At 30.9% G+C, this 14,908-nt stretch overlaps 1 protein-coding gene across 1 annotated transcript in view; it reads left to right on the forward strand.

Moving 5' to 3' along the window:
• The window catches only part of LOC148311508 (calcium/calmodulin-dependent protein kinase kinase 1-like), a 66,298-nt gene extending 55,332 nt beyond the window's left edge, over positions 1–10,966 (forward strand). The window contains exons 7-9 of the mRNA XM_088256491.1: positions 7,338–7,505; positions 8,000–8,082; positions 9,133–10,966. Of these exons, the coding sequence (XP_088112617.1) occupies positions 7,338–7,505; positions 8,000–8,082; positions 9,133–9,457 (576 nt within the window). The 3' untranslated portion in view covers positions 9,458–10,966. The remainder of the gene's footprint in view (positions 1–7,337; positions 7,506–7,999; positions 8,083–9,132) is intronic.
• Positions 10,967–14,908: the final 3,942 nt, after the last annotated feature.

Below are 14,908 nucleotides of genomic sequence, written 5' to 3' on the forward strand. Positions count from 1 at the left end.
TCCGAAAACATGCACAACTGAAAATTTACGATTTTTGATTTATGACGTTATTGAAAGGAGTGAGTGATATGTACATTGACGTCATGAAACTAATTTTACTTTATTTAGAAGTCACATGTCTGGGTCCCCTTCAAAGTAGTCACCTCCCCGACGCACACACTTATCCCAACGGTGTTTCTACTTTTGGAAACAGTCCTGGAACGCTTCTTTGTGATGTCCTTTAGCTCCTTCGTCGCATTTGCCTTAATCTTGAGAATCGTCTAAAATATTCTTCGTTTCAAAGGTCTATTTATATATATATATATATATATATATATATATATATATATATATATATATATATATATATATATATATATATATATATATATATATATATATATATATATATATATATATATATATATATATATATATATATATATATATATATATATATATATATATATATATATATATATATATATATATATATATATATATATATATATATATATATATATATATATATATATATATATATATATATATATATATATATATATATATATATATATATATATATAAATCAGTCAAACAAATTTATTAGGCGAGTAAAATTGAAAATAGAAGCGGAGGAATACCGAGTTTCTGTGACCCACTATAACACAATTTTAATATAAGTAATAATATAGTAAGTAATATAATTTGATATAGTCTTAATTGAGATATTTGAAAATGTATACAAATATTTAATTTTTTTCAAGAAAAATATAATGTGAAATTGCTGTTAGAATAATCAAAAGACACATTCTTATTGAAGGTACATTTAATTACACCTACAAAACGTTTATTGTTCCAAAAATTTATTATTAATTTAGACACTAGATAATTAATCTACCTATATTTTACAACATTTTAAGTGTGTCCAAATACTTGTTCACAAATCTGGATTATCTCCAATTATAGGAGTATTTTTCATATTTTTTTGACATCTCATCAAAGATGAAGAAGAATATGGAAGTCTGGGCATTTACGGGGCTGACGACCGTCATAGGCCGGTTGAAGTGATCACTTTACACACGTGTAACATTCACCAATTCTACCCATTATTGACAACCACACTACTCAAATTAGAACTAGAACTTCACTAGAGACATCTATTGGTGAGATGAAAAGAATTTAGTGATTCAAGAACAATGTTTCAAAATGGGTTCATACTTATAGAACTTCCAAGAATTTGAGTAGTGTGGTTGTAAATAACGGGTATAATTGATGAATGTTACACGTATGCAAAGTGATCACTTAAACCAGCCTATGGCGGTCGTCAGCCCCGTAAATGCCCAGACTTCCATATTCTTCTTCATCTTTGATGAGATGTCAAAAAATAATATGAAAATAACTCCTGTAATTGGAGATAATCCAGATTTTGTGAACAAGTATTTGGACACACTCAAAATGTTGTAAAAAAATATATTCTTCTTCATCTTTGATAAGATGTCAATATGACAAAATATAAATAATTTCACCATCATTTTTACGAATTCAATTCCACATTTTATATTTTAATCTATATATTTTTTATTTGTAATAAAATTTTTTAGTGCTTAACCTTTTTTACAATGTGTGAACATCCACAATGCTCCTCTAGCACACTGAAATTGAAATGAATTATCAACGTCGGGAATATTCCCATATCCCATTGGTCGCCAGTCACATAGAGGTATTTTACCCTTTTGCAACATAAGGACTGTAAACCCATTACGTTTATATTACCCATGCTCAACGCTATGGGAAATTAGACGTTCATGGCGTCATTTTATTTCCGCGAAATTTCCAATCTAAAGCTGAAAAGAGATATGAAAAACTTTTTCACATTTTTCCGGATTTTCAGCCTGGTTGAGCTGATATGAATATAGTTCTCGTATGAAATTAAATCGCTCTACTGCTCTCGAAAATTTAACCTCTCTGCATATATTGGATTTTTATTTTGTAAAGCTACTTCTATTTTATTAAGCTTTTTAAATTTAAATAAATAATTTAAATATATTTTCACCCCTAGTGTAGCTTCTATTGGTTAATGTATAACCTACTACCAATTTTATATTATTTTATTGATTTAGTACTAAGTTAAGCTTTCAAAATATAGAAAAAGTCATACAAATTATTCTTTTCTTGTACTTTTTATTATAGGTAGTTCAAAATTACAATTTTCATTTTGTTTTTACCTTTCGACGTCTAGGATTTCCAGCTATTTCAGTAACAAAATCACAAGAAAAAAAAAATGTTTTTTTTTATACGACAATGTATAATTTATAATTCAGATTTAAAAATAAATAGATAATATTTAGTTCTTTATTTTAAAAGCATTATTAACTTTGTGGTGTGGTTATTTAAGACTCTATGATTCATCGTTTACTTTGTGTAAACCCACATATATAAGGTTTTTTTTAAACTTTGTACACAGTTATATTTATCCATTCATTTAAATTTTAGTTGGTTAATACCACGTATGATCGTATTTACCAAGTTACCTAAACTCATTTTATTTACCAAGTTAACTTACTTAATTGCGTGCTTATTAAGAAAACTTTTTTATATATGAACTTTGAATAAACAAAATAAATCACTTGTATAAGACCACACTTGGGATCGACATTATAATAATAATATAATAGTGGTCTTAAACAGGTGCTTAATTTTTATACTTAAATTATGTTATCTCTCCACAAATCAACCCAAATCAATAAATGAAATTGATCTATACTATATTCAACGTCATTGATAATTTATGAATAATCTATCTTTTTTTATATGAAATAATAATGTTATTTCAATTTAGATTCATTTATTTAAATATCTACACCATTTTTAGTGTGTCCAAACACTTTTACACAAAATCTGGATTATTTCCAATTCGTCAGCCACGTAAATGTCCAGACTTCCATATTCTTCTTCATCTTTGATGAGATGTCAAAAAATAATATTTAAATATCTTCCATAAAACTCCAAATAATCGGTTTCATATTACGCTCACTTCTTTTAACAACGTCATAAGTATGTCAAACAACTTGATTTTTCCGGAGATCGTTTTTAAGGTTTAAAATATAGTAAAATGTATTTAAAATAAATATCAAGCCACTTATTGAACTTTTTACTGTGCAACAGATCTTTTTATGTAAGACCTGAAGGTTTTTATTCCATTTTTTTAAAAAAATGTGTATCTAAAAAAAATTTAACAATACTTTTTCTTCAAAATGCAAAAATAACACTTTCTGCCCTGTAGCGGATAAATATTAAATTAAAAATATGCCGCTTTTTCTGGGATATAGTACATTTTCTGGGCATTCCCAAAACATGCACAACTGAAAATTGTCGATTTTCGATATATGACGTTGTTGAAAGGAGTAAGCGATTAGTGTTATACAAGGTATATTATATCTTTATTCCAATAAATAATAATTGAGTCTCGTAATTCATCTTCTACATTTTTTTATCATCTCCGAAAAAACTCGGTTTTATACTGATGCAATACGATTTTATTGATATTCATTTCGATAGAATCGTATCGAGATATTTCTCGGGAAAACTGCATCGTATAATTTAATGTATTCGGAATTCGTCCGTGAAACTTGCTACGTTTATTGCTCTTTTACCTGAATCCTCAGCCGGCTATATTCCTCGGTATTCCTCTCTCTCCAAGATTTCTCTCCATCTCGGTGAATTGATGACCACCGCATTGGAGTGTGCTTCCGGTTGAATAATTCACCCGCAGTTGTTGCGTTCCCTGGGGAGGGAAACAGGGATGTTTCTGGAATCATCCCATTCACGTACCGCGGCGATGAGGGATTATTTTGTGTAAGTAAATCCCCGAGACCGGGATAGAATACAGTGAAACCTCTATCTATCGTTCCTCGAATAATCGTTTTTCCGGATGAGTCGTTTTTTTCTTCTACCCCGGATTAATTTCATACAAAAATGCATCGATCGTTTCTATCCACCATTTTACCGCATTCATCGTTTGAATTATGCTACATATTTGATATATTTGTCTGTTTTTTTACTTTTTTTTTAACTTTCTGAATTTTGTTATATTCTACGACAATATTTCAACGTGTGGGATACAGACTATCGAAAGCTTGTATGATGGATACAGCAGAAGAGGTCTGAAGATCCTTGGGCTCTGTTCAACTTTGTTTTTTTTTCAATAAATACATATATTAACATCTAAAACTTGTATTCTTGAAATTTCCACCTACTTATGGTTATGCAGATTGGAAGGACGGTATCTTTACTCGATCGTATCTCCTTGTGTATTGACTTCATTATCCCGCATTCACAGTTTATTTCAAAAGGTCCCTTTAAAAACGATAGATAGAGGTTTCACTGTATTAGCATTAAAACGTTCGCAGGACAGTATTTCATTAACTAAAACGCCCCCGTATGCGAGAAAAGCATACCGTTATCCAATATTATTTATATTAACAACATAGAAGAATACGGAAATTTTGGAATTTACAGGGCTTTTTGCTTACTTTTTTATTTGTTTTTTTAATGTATACGCCTTAAATGTTAGTTTGTAATGTATATATTAATTATTGAATAAATTGAATTGAATTGAATTGAAAATGTATGAGGAGATGCATGAATGTGAAAGAGGCTAAGATCGCTCGCAAAGACAAACTAGTGTGGTGTTCTATTGTCACTTTGTGGTAAAAACGCATATTGCAAGGCAGGACCCCACAAGATGGGCCCCAATTTTTTTACGATGGAGACGTTGGGAGAACAAAATAGGTGTTGGAAGACTCCAAAAGAGATGGTCCGACAACATAGTCGCTGTGGGGGGTAAAAACTGGCTGCAAACAGCAACCGACCGGAAGAAATGGAAAAAAGGGGAAGAGGCCTATATCCAGCAGTGCAAGACAGAGGGCTTATAAAGAGCTTATGATTACGCATTTTTATCGATTGTATGATCGATAATCCTGAAATTATCCGGAGCATTGGTCTGTATGTTCGCAACCTAAGACAGCGTCGGCATAGATTGTTTCACATTCCTATACACAGGACCAACCTGCCGATGGTTATGCCTGTAGGAAGAGCTACCGCTATGTTGAACAATATCCGGTTTGGATTCTTCTACACCTTTAGCAGTAGTATTCTTGCTTATGTTCTATTTTATATTGCCGATATCTATGTTAATGTATACGATTTAAATTTAAGTTTGCAATGTGTATATTATCTATGTATAAATAAAATAAATTTAAAAATTGAAAATGAAGAATAATATATTCATAGGAAGTGTTGGGTATTATTCACGCAGTCTGAAGCAGATTTTATCTATGGAGATTTACAATACATTATGTAATACTCAACAATTTATGTAGGTCTTAAATATAAATAAAATGAAACGACCGGGCGTGGAGTAAGTGACAGATCGCCATGACCATAAATAATAAATCTATGACCTACAGCTTTTGTGGCGGCAATCTTGACTCGTTTTAATATGCACTTAGTCTGAGCAACTCTGTTATCAAGATTATCTCGGGGGAGTATTAGACGAACTTTATGGTTTTAATTCAGGCCTCGGGCTTTCTTTACTGATACTAATCAAGGCGCCGCGAAATTTGCGACCAAACCTTTGTTTGGGGTACAGATAATTAACTGTGTCCATGAATAACTAACCAGCGCAATGTTTCTCTGCGAGTTTATGTCTCCCGGGTACTTGCCGCGAAATGCGCGTAGAAAATTGCGGGTAGGTACCGTGTTTACGAACTAAGAAACGCGCTTTTCTCTTCAAAAAACAGCCTCTAAAATTCTTCTTGTACTCGGAATTAATGTAAAAATGTACAGTGCTTAATTTAAAATTCCCGCCAGTCTTAAAAATGGCTATATATTCGATACCGCGGGAAATCTATCTCTACTGCAAATGTTTGAATGTTTTTGCCTAGAATTTTCACTCATGAATTACATGAAATTATAGTACTCTTAAACATAAATAGTAAATCCACTCACGAGTAGGCATAGGCTATGAAACTTAAAAAGTTGAAGCCTGAGTAGGGTCATGATAAGCGGTGTTGCATAAGCCGTAGCTGGATTTCAGAGTCACTTGGACGTTAGGTAATTAAAAAAATCTATCTCCATCTGGCAACATTGTAGTGATGGGAACCATGCAACAAAAACGTAGTCGACCACACAATACGTGAATTGGTAGTACTACAATTCGCTCACTCCTTTCAACAACGTCATATATCAAAAATCGTCAATTTTCAGTTTTGCATGTTTTCGGAATGCCCAGAAAATGTACTATATCCCAGCAAAAACGGCATATTTTTAACTTAATATTTACCCCCTACAGGGCAGAAAGTGTGAAATGATATACATTTTACTATATTTTTAAACTTTAAAAACGATCTCCTGAAAAATCAAGTTTTTTGATATATCGTAGTCGTACAGGAGAAAGTGACCAACTACCAAAACGTAAAATGTTCAGGAGGGCCATTTAAGTCACTTTTGCTTGGCAAGAAAATAAACATCAATGCAGTTAGTCATTTTTAACAAATCAATATAGTTTACTTCCAAGTTTAAAATCCTTTGGATTTTTTTCAGGGCAATATTAAGCTAGTAAGATATTAAATAGTCAATGATCACGTTTTTGTTAAAAATGCGCTAGGTCACTTTCTCCTGTATGACTACGATATGACGTTGTTGAAAGGAGTGAGCGAATTGTGTAATGCGATGTTTTCTGAGGTGAATAATTAAATTAAAATTGTTTATGTGGATCATGAAGTAAATAATAATTTTATAAATGGCATTTTGACGAATTTTTAAATTGTTATTAATAAATGTTACTCTTAATTTTTTTAAATTGTTCTAAACACCCTCATTTTTACATTTAGTTTTAACTTTTTTGATATTTTAGTCTTACTGCAATAACTCAACTAAAAATCATAAAAAAAATATATTTAAATCGATCCGGAGGCAAAAGATGATATCCAATGTTTATTAAATTTTGTATGCGTAGTAAAAGCGTCATTTGGCACCCTTTTCTTTCTGTACACAAAAGATATCAACAGAAAAATCTTCATAAAATTAAGACTTTTATAAACCGGGTAAAATTAAAACTTCTATATTCTCCATACAACCTTTTCCAGCCTAGTGAACGGTCTTTCGTTTGTATATTTCAGATCTAGAAAAAAATCCTGAGCAATAGATGATATCTGATATTAATCAAATTTTGTGTGTGTAGAAAAAGCGTCATTTAGCACCTTTTAGTTCTGTGCCGGGTAAAATTAAGACTTCTAATTTCTCCATACAACCGTGGCCAGCATAATGAACAGCTCTTCGCTTTTACGTTATAGGTCCATCCTTGGGTGACGATGGATGGTCGCTGGCCGCTTCCATCGGAAGAAGAAAATTGTCAGCTCGTGGAAGTAACCGAGGAAGACGTGGCGAGAGTTGTCACCAGCATTCCCAAGGTCTCCACACTCATCCTCATCAAGACAATGCTCAAAAAGCACAGCTTTCAGGTAAACAAAATTCATCAAACGTCAATATCATCTTTCTTATTGATATCCCAACGTAAAGAATATGGGAGTCCGCGTATTTACATGGCTTACGACTTACGATTGGCGTGTTCAACTAATCACCGTATTCACTGTGTTACATTCACAATTGTACCCCGTGATTGACAACCACATTACTCAAACTTCCGAAAGTTGTATTTATGTTTCAATTGAAAATGTCATTAGTATTTTTTATGTAAAAATTTGCCTCCATGTAAATTCCTATATTTTCATACTTCCATTTTAATAGACTTCTTCATATACGTTGCGATATCAATTAGAATAAAATACTGCTAATAAATATCATTAATAATATAGATTGCAGAAAAATAGATCTTCACCTTTGTTGAAAATATTTATAAAAAAACTTCATATAAATAACTCCGAAGTGTAGCAAATCCATTGAATTTGCTATAGGGACGCACTCTATAGATATTATAATATTTAATTTTTTGCAGAATCCATTTCTACGACCAGGGAAGCTATCACGTGGAGCCAGATCTGCATCTGCTCCGGGAGCATACCTTGGTTTTCCAGAAAGGTAAATAGCAACTTAACTATAGTAGTACGATTGATTGTAAAAAGCAACTTTAGTACAGTTTCATACAAACAGCAATTAAACTACGATAGTATGATGATTGATGATAAAAAGCAATTGAACTACTATAGTATGACGATTGATGGGAAACAGCAACTTAACTACAATAGTATGACGATTTAAAAAAAAAACATTTGTGTCACCTACTTTCAAAATCCGCCAGATCCACGTAGGTCGATTTTCCAAAAACTGCAAAATTCTCCGGGTAACATTTATGTTTAAAAGATTTGTCTATCTTTAGTTAAAATATTATAAAATAGAGAATTTTAACATATTTTTAGATTTTTGTTCAGCATTCAAAAAAATACAAGTGACACAAACGGATAATGACGTCATCTTAATTTTTGACTTATTCCCGCTCTCTGATTAGTCGATATGGGTCAGAAGGCAAGTTCCATGAATATGGCCGAATTTAAAATAAACGCTGTTTTTTTAAGTATTTTTAGCAGGGTTTTTAAGTAAATAAATATTTTAAACAATAAAACCCACAATTGGCATTCTGATAGAGTATTTATTTTAAAATCTTTTAAAGTTGCATCTGGCGGATTTTGAAAGTAGGCGACACACTTGTATGATACCACTTAATGAGTTTTATTTCATTGCCTGTAGATGAAAACATCTGTAGTTTTCGAAACTAGTCATGTGTCTTCAAATCTTTATCCGCACCCCAATGGTGTATACGGCACTGCATCATATAAACACAGTGTTATCTTGATCGTTAACACATGAAGGGAAGGTGATCAGCCCTCCGCTTCAGGTTCCAGTCCAGGGTAATATTGAATAAATATTCAAGTGAAAAAATCACTTATATTTGTTTCACCCCCCCCTGGGATTCGAACCCGGGACCTCCAGAACGGTAGCCGAGCATGCTGACCATTACACTACGGAGGCGGAGTCATGTGTAATGAAATAAAACTCATTAAGTGGCATTATACATGTGTTAATTATTTTTTTTTTAACAAATTAATTAATTATCTGTCAAATTATTTGCAGACAAGGCTCATTTGACAGCTTTTTGCCCGCGCTGACCGAGGACATCTCCCATGGAGCGGGTGTCAGGAAAATGCCAGGAAGCTACCAGGGATTCATGAACACATCCCTGGCTGAAGAAGCAGCCGATAGAGAGTCCAACGATCCCGAGTTGGAGGAGTACGAAGATGACAGCATGATGGGAGGACTTCAAGAACCCAGACTTATAGACAATTCAAAAAGTGTCGACTTCGATTTGGGTAAAGTCGGTTTCAAATATGGCGGTGTGTTGAGTGATGTTGCCAGGTCCCAAGAAGGGGGAGGCGTTCAGGATAGAGAGGCAAGGTGATGCAACGAATTTTCTAAATATCATCTCTCTCAACCTCCCGATATTACTTTAAAATACATAATATTAATTCATTAAAAAATTCCCTTTTATATACTTAAAACCATAGAACATACTCACTTTTTCATTAATTTTTTGAGCAGTTATTTGCTCGCCTAGTTCTAATGCCATGTATTTTATATTTGCTTTTTTTAAACAAAAATGGTGTTTAAAAAACACAATTTTGGTGTTTTTTTTAATATTCCTCATTATTTTATAAATAAAGTCCCAATACCAATGATAATGTGTGAATGTTAAGGATTGAGCTTGCCAAAGAAGTATAAAAGTGTCTCAAATGCAGTCAAAAAGCTGACGAGTGTGCAGAACGATGTATGATAGATGTCCGAATGGTTAGATCAAGAAAGAATGTTAATCTGAGAAAAGCATTGTGGATAAAATAAAGAAAGGTGTGTTGAGATAATTTGGACATGCGGAACAAATGAGTGAGGAACGAATGATTAAATAAATATATGTGAATGTAGTTGGAAACAGAAGCAGAGATCTTTCTCAGAATCAGATTCAGAAAGAAGGTCAGAGGTCAGAATAATCAAATGATATGGGAGAGAAGTTTCATGAATATTGAGTAGGTGAAGAATGTTTGCAGAGACAGAGTTGTGTTGCATTCTTTTCTTTATGCCAACCTATGTGGCAAGGCAGCATGATGTTCAATCATTCAGTCATCTTTTGCGTCCTGGGCAGTGATAAATGATGTATTTGTCTTTGACAGTCAGAAGACAAGTTTGGAAGACATCCATCACTCTCGCTATTCAAAATCATTTTTTGTTGATGTAATTTGAAATTTTGCCATTTTGAGAAATTTTTTTAGGCAACCAAATAGATAGTTATGTAGTTTTCTTTAGTTCTCAAGGTATAATGAATTTTGGAAAATATTACAATCAAATTCAAACAGCATATTTAAAAAATGTTATAAACTCATACATGGTATTAAAACTAGGTCAGTGGATTGTATTTTTAGTACTTACAACAATATTGAATGGAAATTTTGAATATATTATGTAACTAATGTGTGTTATTGTTGTCCAACATACATTTTATGGAAATGATTTGTTTTCAAAGGATGGAATAACTAAATAAATAATTTTTTTCTGTGGCAGAACCAGAAAACATATTTTGCACGTGGTAGGAATATTCCTGCATATCCATTTTATTTTTAAAACACTTTTAAGATCCAAATTGATATAATTACTTTATAAGGGTATAAAAGGGGGAATATTGATATGGTGAAAAGTAACAGTGGACTCGGTTTCTATAAAACAGAGTCAGATAAAATAAAATAAAATTAGACTATCAAGAAGTCCAGTGTTTTTTTTTTAGTATGACATATATTGTTTTTAATTGTAAATCAATATTCTGTGCACACAAGGAAAACTAGGGCGTTTCAAAATTATAAATCAGAAATTAGAAAATAAAGAAATAAAAAGTCAAATAAAACAAAGATATACCAAATGAATTCAAATAAGTAAAGATTAGAAACTAATTCAGTTTTAAAATCAGTCTTTTCTTTGCAAATTTCTCCCTTCAGAATCTGTAATTATAGTCAAATAACAATTACTTCTTTAACAAATGGGTTTAAATTTGACTCGGGCAAATCAGAACTGACGAGTCGGAATATGATTTACCTGAGATGTGTTAACCTGCGTTTTGATGATTTGTTATTTATAAGTAATACATAAAAGGTGTTCTTTATAACCTGTGTTTTGACAATTTGTTGCTTACAAAAGAAAACATAGAAGGGATTGATAAACTCGTATCCTTTTCGACCTGCATTTTGCAGAATCATTTTTTTTTTAAATCTATGCTTTAGCATCTTACAAAAAATTAAAATAAAAAGGTTGCGTACTTGAAGAATATCATCAGCTAGAAGTGTTCCAAAGGTTAGAATGTAAATATACACAATGATAAATGATTTATTCATCTTTATGACTGGTTTTTCTTGTGTCTATGTAATATGTTTTTCAGTGTCTAATAATTTTCATTAGATGTATCTTACTGCACATATTTTATTGTTGAATATTTTGTAAATAGATTTTAATTATCAACTATTTTTTTTTGCTTTTAATAATTTTTACATTTTGAGGGTTGTGAATTACAGGAATCAAAAACAAAACAGGTTTTATCAATGGCAAATTTGAGAATTGTATGTTACTTTGCTATTAAGAAAAAACACTAGGGAATAACAAAGTCATTTATATCGACCAAAAATAATTTAGTTTTGTGACGTCATTTTACAAAATTTTGTAACGGCAACAACCATAAAGCTTTTTAGCAATTATTTTTAATTTATTTTTAAAGTATCTGTTTCATATGACATGAAATTTTCCCATAGAGTTTGTCGAATAAAAGTTTATTGTATATAAGAAGTTTTTAATCTATGGACCAAGTGCATGCACACAAAATATTTGTTTTTTGTGCAATATCATGGAAATGGTAATATAAAATAGATGCTAGAGATAAATTGTCGAGTTTTTAAGCTCATAAGTATGGTTCTTTCATAGTTGGGACCACATTAATGTGATTTGGCGTAAAACATTTTATAGTATTCTTTTTTTCTTTTTGAAACAAAAGCAAATGTCCAAATATTTTGAGTATTCCAAATTTTTCTTCACAAATGCTGAATTTACTCCAGTTAGGAGTTATTCATATTAAGATTTTTATTGATATCTCAAGTCTGTTAAGATAAGAGTATGGGAGTCTGGGAAGTCATTTTTAATTACTGGATGTGCTGATTACACCTAAATTTATTAAATTTATATAAGGCAGATTCAATTTGTAATTTATTTAGAGTAATTTTCACGGAAAGTTGTGCCTTTCGCTTAGCCGTTTTGATTACCTGAATGTGTGGTGTTTTTCTAGGCAGTATCGTAGTTTATATAGCTAAGATACAACTAATTCAACTAAATATTTATAAAGACCATAAGTGCCGTTTTTTGGCCGTATGAGCTTAAATTTACTTTACTAGTGGTAACCGTGTAAATAATTAAAAATGTACCTTTGTCGTGACCTCTTAATGCTATTATTTTGCAAATTCTCGTCATTAGATGAATGTCCATAGATATTTATGTGTGTGATAGAACATTAAGTGTATATTAACCGGTGTATCTACTATATAAGCAAACGTGTCAGCCTTTACATGTCTCTAATAGAGAAGTTTTGTGCTACTGGCGAATACTATATGCTCTGCAAGTAGCATCGTTGCTGGCAGCTTCTGATGCAATCAGAATGGATTGCTTTTGAAGAAAAAAAACATCATATGATCAGATTGCAGTAATGCATTCACTTGTATTTTTCAGAGCGCTACTTGTTTGCAATTATGGTGGATACAAGCTTTATGTTTGTACTTTTTTAGGTAAACTCATGTATAACATGGTAATTGTGATTTGAGATATTATTAATCTATCAGAATTTGTATATTTGGGGTGCCTTGTATTAAAAGAAGAATGATCAGATATGAAATTATGAAGTCGGCTATCACAAACAAATAAATGGCAATTTTGAAAACATTAAATGTATCAGTAATTTAAATTTGAATTTGTAATTTTAAATGAGTGAAAAGGTAGTAAGACTAATAGCAACACAGAGAGCCTGAAAACACAGGACACCGCATGACATTTGTGGAACAATATTTATGGATATTCCATAAATACAACGTTTGCTATTAGTAAAAAAATATATGGTTAAAATTTCATTTTTTTTATCACCCACCACTTTTAGTGTTCCTAACTGTGCCATTAAATATTTATGTTTCAAATTTCCGTATGAAAAATGAATGCAATGAGTGTTGCATATCGTCCAAATTGATGAATGTTATTATAGGTATTTGTAGTTCTAACAAAAGTGAACATAATCATATCATGAGTGTTTTAAAAGCTACTTAAAAATGTACATCACATTTTATATATTTATTTTTTATGTAAATAAATATATATTTACTTAATGTTATGGGAGAATGCTTAAAAATAACCAGCCAGTAGATATGAGGTTTGATTTTTAAATTTTGGTGTACATACTCTTTAGAAATGTATAAATAATCTGTCTTTTACGTTATTTATTGTTATCAGTGTGTGTTTTAGAAAAAAACTTGTTGATTTCTTGTATTTTGACGTGTTGTAAATGTTAGCTATTTTGAATCCAACCCCCTGTCTTCCAAAATCTGTGCATGTGAAAATTCAAAATCGAAATTTAATAACAATCTTGTTTTTTTTCAATGTCTAGTAATAACTTCTAGTCAATTACATCATAGTACCCTCTTAGTACATGTTTGATCAGTGGACCATTTAGCAAACATATTTCTTAAATATTTATCAAATTTATAACACCATGTCACATGCAGAATAACTAATTGTTTGGTTACGGTGAAGTTTGTTAAAGAAATGTAATTTGACGCAGGCGATATATATTACATCGCATGGAAAAAATGATGACAGAAAATAATGGATAATATTTTTGTTATAAAGTGATATCTATCCGCTGTACAGCAAAGCAAACATGACAAGAAATTAGAAATAGTGTGTTTCTAGTATATGAAGTTGAAGGTAACCGAAATGCACAAAAATATACACACCGTCGCAACGTATGGTATTTGGAACGCGCAAATATGTGCATATTGCCGCAACATAAGGTTTCTGAAATGCACAAATATATGCACGCCATAAACAATGTGTTGACTAAAAACCGTTAGATGACAGACGTTGGTTCACAATACTGAGTGGTCAAGCAACTAAATGAAAATGAAGAGATGTTATTACTATTTCCTTTGTTTAATTGGTAATTCTTTTGTTGTCATTGGTATATTGGAACACATAATTAATTATTATTAATACTATTTGATGTATATGTAATATGAATATGAATGAAATTTTATGATAAAAAAGACTCTAGATATATTCAAAATATTTTCATATTTCTTATAGCACATTATCTTATATATTAATATGCACAAGTTTAATCTCTTAAAAAATATATTTGTAGTTTTGTGATCTTGATAGGCCAGAAGAAAGCCTATCTTTCGAGATGAATTTTAATATTGTGGATGAGGAATTTATCAATTATACCTATAAATATTTTTAAATCATATGAATTAATTACAAAGTACTACTATAAATTGAAGCTTTTCAAATCTTTCCTTCCTTCGCTTCAGTCCAGAAACATTTTGAAATACCCAAGAAATTAACGCAGAGATTTTAAATATTGGTATGTATTAAAAAAAATACTACAATAATAAAATTCCCATTGTAACATATTTCTTTTTATTAACAATAGAATTTTAAAATATGTATTTACTGACCAATAAAAAATATCAAATTACGTTTTTTTGTGTAGTTTTGGAAAGTCAAAAAATGTTTTCAAATTTATAAGCAGATGTTTTTAAATATTTTGTATCTAGTATGTAAACAA

This window comes from Brachycentrus maculatus, unplaced genomic scaffold, assembly GCF_059751285.1.
Source record: "Brachycentrus maculatus isolate JH-2025_06_01 unplaced genomic scaffold, ASM5975128v1 h1tg000061l, whole genome shotgun sequence".
NCBI classification, from domain to species: Eukaryota; Metazoa; Arthropoda; class Insecta; order Trichoptera; family Brachycentridae; genus Brachycentrus; species Brachycentrus maculatus.